Source organism: Perna viridis, chromosome 12, assembly GCF_037379345.1.
Source record: "Perna viridis isolate PV_CMFRI_1.1 ecotype Kerala chromosome 12, ASM3737934v1, whole genome shotgun sequence".
Lineage (NCBI taxonomy): Eukaryota > Metazoa > Mollusca > Bivalvia > Mytilida > Mytilidae > Perna > Perna viridis.
Genome location: NC_142456.1, coordinates 2,458,463 through 2,471,616, shown reverse-complemented (window position 1 = coordinate 2,471,616; position 13,154 = coordinate 2,458,463). Strand labels below are relative to the sequence as shown.

The 13,154-nt window shown below is 33.0% G+C and overlaps 1 protein-coding gene and 1 pseudogene across 1 annotated transcript; both read left to right on the top strand.

Annotated features, from left to right (window-relative positions):
- Positions 1-1,855: 1,855 nt before the first annotated feature.
- LOC148600757 (uncharacterized) lies at positions 1,856-3,450 on the top strand (annotated as a pseudogene).
- A 6,459-nt stretch (positions 3,451-9,909) lies between these two features.
- Positions 9,910-11,306, top strand: LOC148600756 (cysteinyl leukotriene receptor 1-like). The gene has a single exon (XM_088555783.1). The coding sequence runs from the start codon at positions 9,958-9,960 to the stop codon at positions 10,966-10,968; it is 1,011 nt and encodes a 336-aa protein (XP_088411909.1). The 5' UTR covers positions 9,910-9,957; the 3' UTR covers positions 10,969-11,306.
- The last annotated feature ends 1,848 nt before the right edge of the window (positions 11,307-13,154 follow it).

The following is a 13,154-nucleotide window of genomic DNA, read 5'->3' as shown; positions in this document are numbered from 1 at the left end:
ATACAATATATGGTTTAAACTGTGTAAATTGGTGGACCATATAAAGTGAATTTCAGGTGATTCATTCTCAGGTGGTTTATTTTTTGCTATTATTTTACATTAACTTGATGTAACTTTTTTATATCAAGGGGATACTATGCCTTATTTTTTTTGTAGATACACAATCCTTCTAATAGTTCCAAATCTAGACATTTCGAAATTTGTTCTGTTATCTACATAGCATAATAAATATTTCATAAAACAAAACCCATCCAATTGGTTCTATTTAGTCGTTAAATGTCATTAGCAAAAGTTCTTAGGTGGTGAGCATATATTTTCCAAAGTAAAAATGACTTGAAATAAATAAAAAAAAACACCTACAAAAGTTGATGTTTTATAATAAATACCCGTCCATAACCTGTGTCCACTAACCATTCGTGAATGAAAGAATTCTTCGAAAGCATGTAAAATTAAGAACGACCAAGTCCGTACTAAAATTATATTTATTTCTATCTGCTGGATGTTTAATAGCTTACAGTATTGATGACTGGTATCGACGGAAACCTTGCATTTTAATGTGTATCCCTTCAAAGAAAGCACATTAAAACAATAAAATTGAAAAGTTTCAGTTCTCGTTTTCGCAATTGGGACGGGCTGAAAAAAATTTACCTTTTTCGGAATTTATATCATTTTTATTTTCATTTTGTTCAAAGAACGACTGATTGCCCCTTTTCGATTCCGTATCGAAAAATGTATGATTATTTTCTTCAAACTTAGCGTCACATCTGGTTATAATGAAATAACCCTTCAAAAATTGAAAATGAGACCTACATGTTAAAAATTGGCACATGATTATTTTAAATCAAGTGACTGATATTAATCACATTGCACCTTTAGGTCATGTTATATATGACAGTTTATTTATACCAGGGTCTTTGTCCATAAAGTTGACTTCATGAAAACAGTTCTGTATAGTTTTTTTTATATTTTCAAATCATCTGCACACCTACGACTGTCATTCGGGTAAGCGTAATATCTTGGCCCTACTGCATGCACAACGCCTTTGTATTCAGATTTCCAGCTGAAGTAGTACAGCACTCTGTAACATTTCTCATGAACCATGATTCCGAAAGTAGTCGTCACTTTCATCTTGGAATCCATATACGGGGGGGGGGGGGGGTTCTAGAAATGACATCTGCAACACCACCACCACCATGACTTTCATTAGCTGCATTGAAAATACATTCAACTTTTAGATTCTAAAAATTCCCAACGTAAACTCTGATTGTCATTCCATCAGATGATGTGAAAATTAATTCAGGAGGTAATTGAGAGGGTGATGTCGATATTGAGGAACCACTGTTGAAGTTCCGAGCAAAATTTGACAAGGCACCCATAGCTAACTTTCCCCTCTTTGGAACCTCGTTGTAATCTTTGGTGTGATTTGTCACTGTAGTAATCACCCTATTTCTCCTGCCTCGATTTTGAGTCCTCAACCCAAGAACAAATTCACTTTTCGTTTTTGCTGTCTGAGGTTGTTCATACTGGCGGACTTAAAAGTCAATTTGTTTTTATCAAATGGTCTAAAACAAAAAAATCTCAGAAGAGATTTGATAGACCTCATATTTTACCTCTGCACATTTTGAATGATCAATCTTCTTACCCTCAGGCATTGTAACTACAATGGTATTATAAGGCTCTAAACATTCAAGTGTTGATTGAACAGTATCTTTTAGTCCATCTTCTTTTTCTCCTGGAAACATCTTTCTAGAAAAAAAATCCTTTGTCATAACTTACAGACCCATTGAACATTTGACAATCAGAAAAGAAAAACTGCAACATCTTGTATTATATTACCCTCATTTTTATGGAAACAATGTTATCTCCACATGGGGCAATCGGTTCCTGTTGATAGAAATGACATATAAAAGATGACCTAGCACAGACCCTTGTGAAACTCCAGGTGAGACACAACAAACGGGGAACATTATATATTTTATTACACCTCTTTGTTCCCTGTTTTCAAGAAAGACAAAAGTATAAGTTATACCTGTTCATTTTCTGTGTATACGCTTTACAGATTTCTTTTCATGTCATGCAGTAACTTACGTGTCAAAACATTGTTTTGACAGTGTTAAAATCAATCATGATATCGTATTTTAATTATGCACAAACAAACTGAGATGCCAAAAAGTTGTGTTAAGGAATTTTGACAAAAACTGTACCTTTTGTGAATAAGGAAACTAAGGCAGGAACATTCAAATTCTTCCAAAGACAGATATTGCATAACGAATATACATTGAAAATGTGTTTTTAAGTTAAAGAATCGGTACGAATTTACTTTAGCGGTCCTCATAAAAAGTACGAGAAAATACGGTATATTCCTGTATTTAGGGGAAGGGTGCGCAAAAAAGAAGAAAAAATAAAAAGGAGATATTTGGAGCAAAAATAACCCCAAAATCGCAATCCTTGGGTCAAAGTGTATTTCAAAAATGCTTTAAATAAACATTTTTTAAATTAAATCTGCGATATCTAAGCTTAGATAAGTGTTTTACGCCTCAATTTGTCCCCTTTTTCATCGCTAAGGTAGGCATGTCATGTGATTAGGTTTTACCCCAAACGTCATTTCCGGTTCCAAAAATATCCGTTGAATATAGATAAAACCACATTAGAAACAGCTGATTTTACAATTAAAGTTGAAGAATTTGTCGAAAAAGTGTGAGTCAATAGAAAATCTAATTGATTGGTTAATAGGATTAGGATTGTTGCTGAATCTGAGCCGTTGCATTGGTAATTTCTGTACGGGTGGACATTTTCTGGTTAAGAAAAGATAGTTCATACAGCCGACTACATTTGGAGGTGTTCAAATAAAAAGTGTAACAAGAAAATATCTTTACGTCTTAGATCTTGGTTCGAAAATCACAACTTGACACTGAAACAAATTGTTTACATAACTTATTTCTGGGTTTACAAGTGTAATCAAGAATTTGTGATTCACGAAATTGAAATTTGCCAACGTTCAATTGTTGTTTGGTATACTTACGCCCGAACATTGAAATATTAGAAAAAAGAAGTGACGACGTAATTGGTGGTCCAGGAAAGACAGTGGAAATAGACGAAAGCTAATTTGGAAAACGTAAATACCACAGAGGAAGAAAGGTTGATGGTGTATGGGTATTTAGTGGCATCGAACGTGAGCCCAAGAAATGCTCATACAAATACCATTGAATCTACTTTGCGTGCCTTGAAAAAATCCTAACCATTCTACGGTACTCAAAAAATCCTCCACGATAGCTATTTTCGCGGTACTGTCTTAGAAAAATAGATTTGTAAGACTTCGAAGACCCATTTCTAAAATTTCTAGATCTTGTAAAAGACGTCTTCAACCCTGAAAACAATAAAATAGAATTAATTACCAACTCCCTTATCCCTAACGAAAAAGAATACAACAGAACCTGCCAATATAACTGACCGGAATAACAGCCTTGATGATTTCCAGTAAAAATGAAGGTAAGTCAACATTTTCTTTTACTAGACGCGTGGCTTTTTAATCGTTCCGCGAGCTCTCAAGCCTCAAACGCCGGCGGGGAAGCCTTGGTTTGGTTCTGATTTTATCAATCTAATCACGAAGCGTACACTGAGTCGAAAATGCAAATGGCGGCGTCAGCGGAAATCAACAGAATGTAATCCAGGGACAAAGACCAGACATGGAAAACAGACAAACACAACAAAGAACATTAAGTAAGTCATTGTGTTTAAGACATATATAGATGTGGAATATTGTACATGAGATTCATGCGCAACAGAGAAATACATTTTTCTAAGGAAACGCATTATATGAGAACTATCATATTGCCTATAGAAGGTATAATATTATAACTATATTATTTTAATTAATTGACTGATGGAATTTATCTATGCTATCAGGGTTATCTTTCTTTACCCAAGTCTTATGAATTTATGTATTGTTATTGCAGGGTCTTTTTGTTCTTCCATATAACTGCAATAAATATTAGAAACTAACAATTTGATGTGGTTTATTTCTGCCTGGAGAACTGGCCGGACAACAAAATAATACATGAAATGTGACAAAAGTAAACGAGCAACTCGGAGCAACTGGGAGCATGGACCATGTGCACCCAATCTAATTAAAACTAGCCCCTCCAATTTTTATTTGTTTCATATAAAAAAAAATAAAATAAAACGCAAGGTCTAATTTTAATTAGACTGAGGTACACCGGTAGGGTAAGCGTTCTATGCTTTTCCAGAAACACCAATCGAGTTGCTCATAAGAAATCAAGTCCGGTATAGACAAAAGAGAAAGTAAAACTATGACACGTTGAACAAATCAGTTTCCATGGTGCAGATGACAGTAAAGATAACAGAGCCGAGGAATAAATAAAGATTTTTGTATTGTTTTTCTATAATATTTATTTTTTTTTGGTGCCATCTGTTTATTAGAAAAAAAACTTTTCTGAATATGTGTTTTGGATTCATCTACTCTCTATGGGAAACACTGATCATAAAAATAACATAACAAGGGTAAACTATTTTTTTAACTGAGAAAATTGTTTAAGGGCATGGGCGCTCTTCATCAAAATATATCCTGATTTATGAAAGAGTAATCAAGGGAACCAAGGTTATAGCGGTAATCAAAAGAATGCAATCCAGGGACAAAGACCAGACATGGAAAACAGACAAACACAACAGAGAACACAAAGTAACTAAATCATACATACAAAGTAACAAAAGTAAATGAGCAACTCGGACTCCACCCAAAACTGGGAGCACGGACCAGGTATAGTGATGACTTCAATTTTGTAGCAACATAACCCTGTTCCAGAAGCCTATTTGTTAGAGTTCTAGAGCGATACAAAAAGTCTGCGTAGTTTCGGCAAGCATAAAATTGGACTTTTTTTATTCTTAGCAGAATAATGCAGGCAAAAACTTTTAACAGAACCAATCTTGTATAACTGTATATTCAATCTGTTGAATAGACAAATTCCATGCGGTTCGGTATGCGCATCCAATTAATTATGAAGTTTAAGAACATTACTAGACACAGGCAAAGCCAAGGTACAGGTTAAATATTCAGATTATTTTATATGTGTATTTAAAATATCACCTGGCTTTAAAAGTCATGTGAGCTTTTGTCATCACTTGGCGTCCGTCGGTACTTTTCTTTAGAAATCTTGTCCTCTTTTACACAGGCAAATGTGCTACACATGCAAATCATATGGTTTGCATCATATGATTATCATATAAATCGAGCACCATATGATAATCATATGTTTCAGATAACATATGGTAATCACATGTATTTAACAAACATATGATTCTCATGTTTTCAAGGTCATATTATCATATGATAATCATATGACTATCACATGATTACCATATGATTATCATATGAATCGAGCACCATGTGATTATCATATGTGACACACTTGGCCGTGTATCACTCAGTGGATTATTACCAAACGTAGTCAACATTATCCTTACACAGGCAAATGTGCCACACATCAGAATAATATAAATCAGGCACCATATGATAATCATATGGTTTGCTTTACAGATGATATTAGCATGAATATCATATGATATTCATATGTTTTTTTTTCACAAACATATCATTGTCATATGTTGTTAAGCCAAAATAAACATACGAGAATCAATAGATTATCATATGACTATAATATGTTAGATATCACATGATTTATCATCCGAATCGACCATCATATGATTATCAGTATGACATTATTATTATTATTAGTATTATTATTATTATTATGTGGCACATTTGGCTGTGTAGGTTGTCTTCTTTAAAATGTGTTTCGGTTATATAGATCAAGCGTTGAACATATCCGCTGTTTCTTTTTTCAGACCTCAGGGGTCAAGTCATCAATTTCTACATGTATCTCACAAACTGAAAGAAATATTGGAAACTACATGTAATTGTGAGTTTCCTTCTTCAGTTTGAAGAGCTCTACTAAAGGCAAAATCATCTATTTTTTAGAGTAATTAGCATTGAAAGACTACTTTGTTTTACTTTTTCCAGCTTTCTGTCAATATCTTTAAAAAATAAAAGATAGAAAAACACTTCCATTTAATCACAATACTATAACATGACAAACTTTTTTTCAAATTCAACATTTAAACATAAAAGTATTCCTCTGAAGAAGTAGCTTTGATGAGTGCATACGAAACTATTTTTCTTTCCGATCTTTGTGGCCTCCTTCTTTTTATTTGGGGAAAATCAATTTTCTTCATGTCCAAAGTATAGATTTCTATCAGAAAATTAATGCATGACTGAGACCTTTTACAATTTTCGGCCAATATCTTGAAAACTGTATTAGATAAAAAAAAAAAAAAAAAAAAAAAAAAAACCTTTCAATTGATGAAATGATTCTTCTGATAAGTCATAAAATAGTCTCACGTAGGTCATTTTTGTTGGATGACTCTTTGTTGGAAATATTGCCCTTGAGTTTTTATCTCCCCTGGCCTTACAGCTCATTCCCTATGGTCCGAAAAACATTGTCATCGTTACTAAATATAGAGCATAGGGGTCTTACCATATAATTTGACTTATATCTTTGAAACCGTAACATTTTTAAGAAACCTGAGACTTCTCTTTGCCTAGATGAGATCTAACTACCCTGAAATAATGTCAAATTGGTTGCATTATCGACTTAGAACTTTTGCCTCTGTATGGTTTTTACTTTAATGTAATTACCTAAATAGAACAGCAGCTGGCTTGACAATTCTTAGTGTAAGAACAACAACAAAAAGAAGATTCATCAATAGTGCAAATATCGGAAAAATCTGTGGTCCATTCTTAGATTTACAATCCATAAAAGTGTCATTTTTTTTCATTTTTCCATTTTTCCATTTTTAGAAAACAATAGCAGATTAATGATTCATGTTAATTTTTAAAAAAGTTAAGTATTTAAAGATTTATTGTTGGTGCACAGTTCGGAAAAATTTGTTGATCATTATTTTATTAATGGTCCCTGCAAGAGTAACCAGGGGAACAAAGATTTTAGCGGAAATCAAAGGAATGCAATCTCGACAAAAACCAGACATGGTGAACAGACAAACACAACAAAGAACAGAAATAATACATACAAAGCAACAAAAATAAATAAACAACTCAGACTCCACCAAAAATTGGCAGAATGGACCAGGTGCAACGGTAAAAAAGCTAATCTGCTTTTCTAGAAACGACCACAGAGATGCTCAGAAAAATCATGACAAGTTGAACAAATCGGTTCTCATGGTGCAGATGGATACACCGTAACGATCCATTATGACGACCATAAAACTTCTGAAGAGATGACTTTAGTCCTGTAGCAACATAACCCTGTTTCCAAAGCCTGATTGTAAGGAATCTAGTGTGAAAGTGTAACCTTTAGAGATTGCTATAGTTTTTGTCTGTCACAAACAAAGACAATAGCAGATTGATGTAATATGTTTACCGAACAAATGTTCAGTTTTGACAGATCTATGATGATGCATATTCAGAATGATATGTTGACCCTCCTTGGAGTTATGGTCTGCGATAGCGCCCAGAAATTTCCAGTTCTTGCCTGTTGTGTAGACAAATAAAGCATATTGATGATTAATGTTTTTGAAAAATATTCAATATAGTAAGATCTATCTTTGGTGCAAATTACCAAAACAAAAGTCTGTTTACTTTTTATGGATTGGTATCCCAGGCAAAGGCAGTTTTTAACTGTCATCAAGAAAACCAAAGTTGATGAATTTGTATATATTTTAGTAATTTTTTTTAGATTATAAAAGATTAATCACATAAAGTATTGATCATGGCATGGTTTACCAGATGATTGTTTCGGGTCTTGTCAATCTTTTGTTTTATTTGAGACACGAATCAAGCGTTAAACATATCCGCTGTTACCGCCACGTCTATTTACTGGTACCTTAGGCTTCACACTAGGGGTACGCCACTTTCTATTCAACAAAATAGACGTAGCATGTATTAGTGGTGAATATTTTCTTTAGAAACGAGGTCAATTTAGATATGCAGTTGTCATCATTATAACTCTAGTAAGATTATTGGTTATGATGTTGCTCATACACATAATCATATCAGTTGGAACAAATATTTACATCCCTTTCGTTCTCAATATCATCAGAAATTGGGCCGACAACTTTATTATTCAAAACCAATTTTAATTTTAATTTAATATAAAATTTGTTTTGTCCATTTACTCATGAAACAATGAATTTTTGTGGAAATGGAGCAAAATATTGGTTAACTGGAGAAACAATTTTGACACAGTTTTGGGGAAGAGAGTGTCTAAATTAGCATGCGCTTTGATTCTTGTTATCCAGTGTGAAACTTTTCGTCAAATGCCGACATGGTTATACAGGTAAGAAAGTTTATAGACCAAAGGTTGATGAAATTCATTTACTAACCTTTTCACAATATACCAGCTTCGTAAAAGATTACTCTAATTAACTTTTAAAGTGGAAAGATTTTTTTCTTATACGTATTTTTCTAATGTGGTAAACATGTTTTTCACCAACTTACTCCATACAAACTACTCGACATATGGAGACTTAATATAAACAATGACTTTTTAAGGAAACGAAGTATTTAAATTGTTTTCCATATTCAGTAATGATAGTAAAGTGTTCAAACATCCCGGCAAAAGTATGGTATCAGTTTAAAACTGATTTGTTCAACTTGTCATAGTTTTTCTTTCTTCTTTTGTCTACCTTTTACTTTGCAACTCAATGGGTATTTCTAGAAAAGTAGAGTACGCTTTACCCAACCGGTGCACCTTATCTAGGCACCTAGTTTTTATTTAAAGTTGCTCATTTAATTTTATTACTTTGTAAGTTTTATTTTTTATTATTATTATTATTTTATTTTTTTTTTTTTGTTTTTGTTTTTGTTTTGTTTTTGTTATTTTATGTTCTTTGTTGTGTGTGCCTGCTTTCCTTGCCTGGTCTTTGTCCCTGGATTACATTCGTTTGATTTCCGCTAGAAACTTGGTTCCCTTGATTACTCTTGAATGACACTATATCAGACTATAGTTCATTTCTAAGTTGTTGTCTTTCACAACAAACAGGTAACGTACATATAAACATACAAAAATCATGGAAAACAGGGGAATATCGGAATATATTCAAACTTTGATGATGCTGTTTGATTGTAAACACTATCATACAAACGCATGACAACATCGTCCATCTAAATAAATAGTTTCTTTTATCAGCAGCAGCTGTTTTTGTTAATATATCTTTTTAAGAAACTCGTCTTTGAACAGATAACAATCCACTTCAGGTAGGAAAACATATTTTTTAGAAAAGGGTACTTTAGGGTTATTAGAGATAACGGCAAAAACTCTTTTAAAAAGGCTTCTCGTCATATTAACGTTTCATATCATCGTTCTGAATACATGCTTTATATTAATTTAGGAAACAAGATGACATATATTAATGTGAGTAGCGATTTTATTAGATGTTTTAAAAATTAACCAAACTACATGAGAATGCAAAACGATATTTACACGTTTGATTTTCTGGTGTTTTGTTCTTCTGTTGACAAAAACATCGAACCATATAGTGTTGACAAAAATTATTTTGTTTTAAATAAATGCAATTATTTAAACTTTATTTATTTAACTTATTTCATTTATGAAATTCGTGAAATATTGCTTTAATGATAAATTCAGATATGTCGTTTCTTTTAAATACTTAATGTTCATGTTACTAAATACCAATTGTCCGTATATATATTATGTACCTTAATTTGTACTTTTTATTATCAAAAAGAGAATACACATTATAAATATTGTAGTTGACCAATCTCTGAATGTCGGTGAAGTTAAATTATAATAATTATTATTATTAACTGCAGTAACAATTATATTTCTATTTATGATTTACAAATTATAGACTACTTACCAAAATAGTACAAGAGATGAGTTAATAAAAGCCATCCGAGCTGAGATGATACATTCAAAGCTACCCACAGTAATCTACATTGGAGTTCTAATTGTAGTAGGGGTGTTTGGAAATGCCAATGTTTTATTCATATTCACAAAGTTTTTCAAACATTCGACGTATAGAGTGTTTGTAAGAACGTTAGCCATGGTCGATCTGATTGTTTGTGTCAGCCATATGCCACTGGAAATATTATATCTCATGGAACCGTTTGGTTTTTACAGTCAGGGTTCATGCAAGACGTACAGATATTTTGCCTATTGTGTCGTGTATTCCTCCATATTTCTAATTCTGTTGATAGCCATCGAGCGCTACGTCAAGATTTGTCTCCCTTTGGCAAACGTGCGTCTCTCGACTGAGCTATCAAGCAAGTTTGCAGTCGTTGCAACTGTTCTAGCGATGATTATGGCGATACCTGCAATCTTTACTAATGGGAAACACACAATTACTATAAACAATATAACATTCACCACTTGTAACATTGATGACAAGAACTATAAACACTCCTATCTGTTAACTGTGTATTCCTTCATTGGGTTAATGTACTTTGGAGCAACTCTTGTTTTGGTATTCGCTTATACATCTATCATTCGAACCATGCGTAAACGACAAATGAATAAGCACATTGAGCAACATAATGTGTCAATTATTTCGAATAACTTGACCAGGATATCAGAATCTACCAGTGAACTTCACCTTCAGACAAACCAAAGCAGTGCTGAAAATCACGTCCATTTAGTTAGGACAACGAGAACTTTGATCATAATCACCGTCTTCTTTGTCGTCGTTCACGCACCATATTTTGCATTAGCTATGCTTGTCGGTGTCGACTTTGCCTTTAAAGATAAACTTTCTGGTATCAATTTAACTATGTATGACATTGGTATAAGGCTTTATTTTATAAATAATGTAATTAATCCGCTTGTTTACGGATTCACAGATTTGAGATTTCAAAGCGCATGTCGATCTGTTTACAGGAAGTGTTTCTGTAGAAACAAGATTGGTCAACATCCTTGATATAGCACAATAATAGAAATAACGAAACAGATTATGTAATATTTTTTCGTGATAATATTAATGTATATCTGTGTAAAGGCAACAGTTAGAATATGTCATATGACCGTAATTGTTTTTAATTTACATTTCTTGGTTTGATGAATTATCATATATTTCAAAGATACAATTTAATTAGCTTGGAACTCCGAAACTTAGTAATATTTTTTTCTTTTCTACAAAGGCAACTCTTTGCGTGTCATTCATGTTGTTCCTGACGCTGACCTTGCCAAAAGACAAGGTGAAAACCAAAATGATTAATTAAGACTTCAGCATTACCATGTAGATTCCTAGGCTTGCACATGTGGTGTTATTTTTTTTTTTTTTTTTTATATTCTATCTTTTTTTTTATATATATATATTTTTTTTTTGGGGGGGGTGGGGGGAGGAGTTCTACCTCAGACTGTTATTGTTATATGCTTCCAAAGAAGATAGCCCAGCAGATAATCAGTTTGTGATAGTCTTCATTTAGAATGTAATGAAGGGAAATTACTGAAGGACTGTTGTTGTTAAAGATTATGAAATAAATGATATTACGTCTTATACACAGTGTTTATAAATCAACAATAAATCTAAATTTACATAGATTGTGTACGTATAACTTTTCCTACACAAAGTCTGAAAATGAAAATAAAATAGGTGTAAAAAAAGTCTCCATTCCTGTAAATTTGTGTACTACGGAATAAAGTTGAATAGTTTTGAATTACAACCACGGTGAAAGAACAAGAATATTTAGAAACAACTTGAACGAAAATTTTTAAAAAGGGAAAATTTAGTGTGGCACCCTCTCTCAGAGTTATAATTATATTGACCACAAACATTTGACCCTGGGCTTTAGACAAGAATGTATACAGTGTCCACGATGTTCCGTCAAATTGTACTAAGAAAGGTAAATCTCAAATGAACGTTACTATGGTTACGGGATGACTGACATACGGTCTCATTTCAAGGTACTTAATTTATTCTGATTAGTTACATTAACTTTCATTTCACGGACTCTGAAGATTGTAATTGGTGAAATAGTTACATTTCACGAAAATCATCATACACATGTTAGTAAAGCACTGTAGGAAAAAGCAATGAATACAACTCTACAGCGGGCCAATGTATTCTTGTAAGTACCAGGCCGGTCTACCATTTGTTTTAATGATAGATTTGAGTGTCTGGAATAGACAATGACTTATAATCTAGACTCCAAGAAAACTTCTTACCTATTTCCTACAATTTTGGTTGAGCAACAGTTTCTATCAAATGTATAGCTTTTGGTATAGTTCGGTCAAACCCATGACCTCCCGCCCTTGCTGCGAATACACTACCAGACGAAACCACCAAGGCAACTATTATAAAAGTGTACATTATTATGTACTTTTAGAAGTTTAAAAATAAATTATGGTTTTTTTTAGCATTTTTTAAACTTGGTCTTACGTGGTCATGATACAGAATGGGTGTTTCCTAAGTCTCGATTGATTTCCTGAATTGTCTTTTTTTTTTTTTTTTTTTTTTTATTTAGTATTATTTATTTTTCCATCCTCCTTCTCGGCTATCAAACAGACAGGGTTAAGTAGAGTGATATTTAATACAAAATAGGTTGGAATTGCATTCTAAAACTTGATTTTCACAACTTCAGGAGGACGGCCAATACATATATTGGTATTATATATACTGCCGATGTTGCAACATATATTATTGTTAATTATCTCGTTGCATATCTCCAAAATATGAAATTTTCTCACTTGAGCTGACTCAGCGAAATGTGAAAATCCGAGTGACGATGATCTCGGTTGTACAAAAAGTACATAAATAGTGATTGGTACGATGCTTTCCTTCTATTACCTTTTGCCTTCAGCATCCAGAGAATATATTTTATCATTCTGTTTACCGTCAGCAGGCTGAACTTTGGGCGGTCCGAGGTGGTGCAATGAGGAAATGGGTGCGTAGCTTATAGATATTACTCTCAATTGTTTCACTGCAAATTTGAAAAGATATTCTGCTTCGTTAATGTACAGTTTAGATTCCAAGTAGATAACATATCTAGACATTTTCCCGAGTTTCCTCAAGTTAGGCCACTGAATCACATTCCTTTCGGGTTGACCGGAGATGTAATGTCTAGCGTGTCAGACTCCGGGAGGTGAGGTGGGTTTGTATTTCTT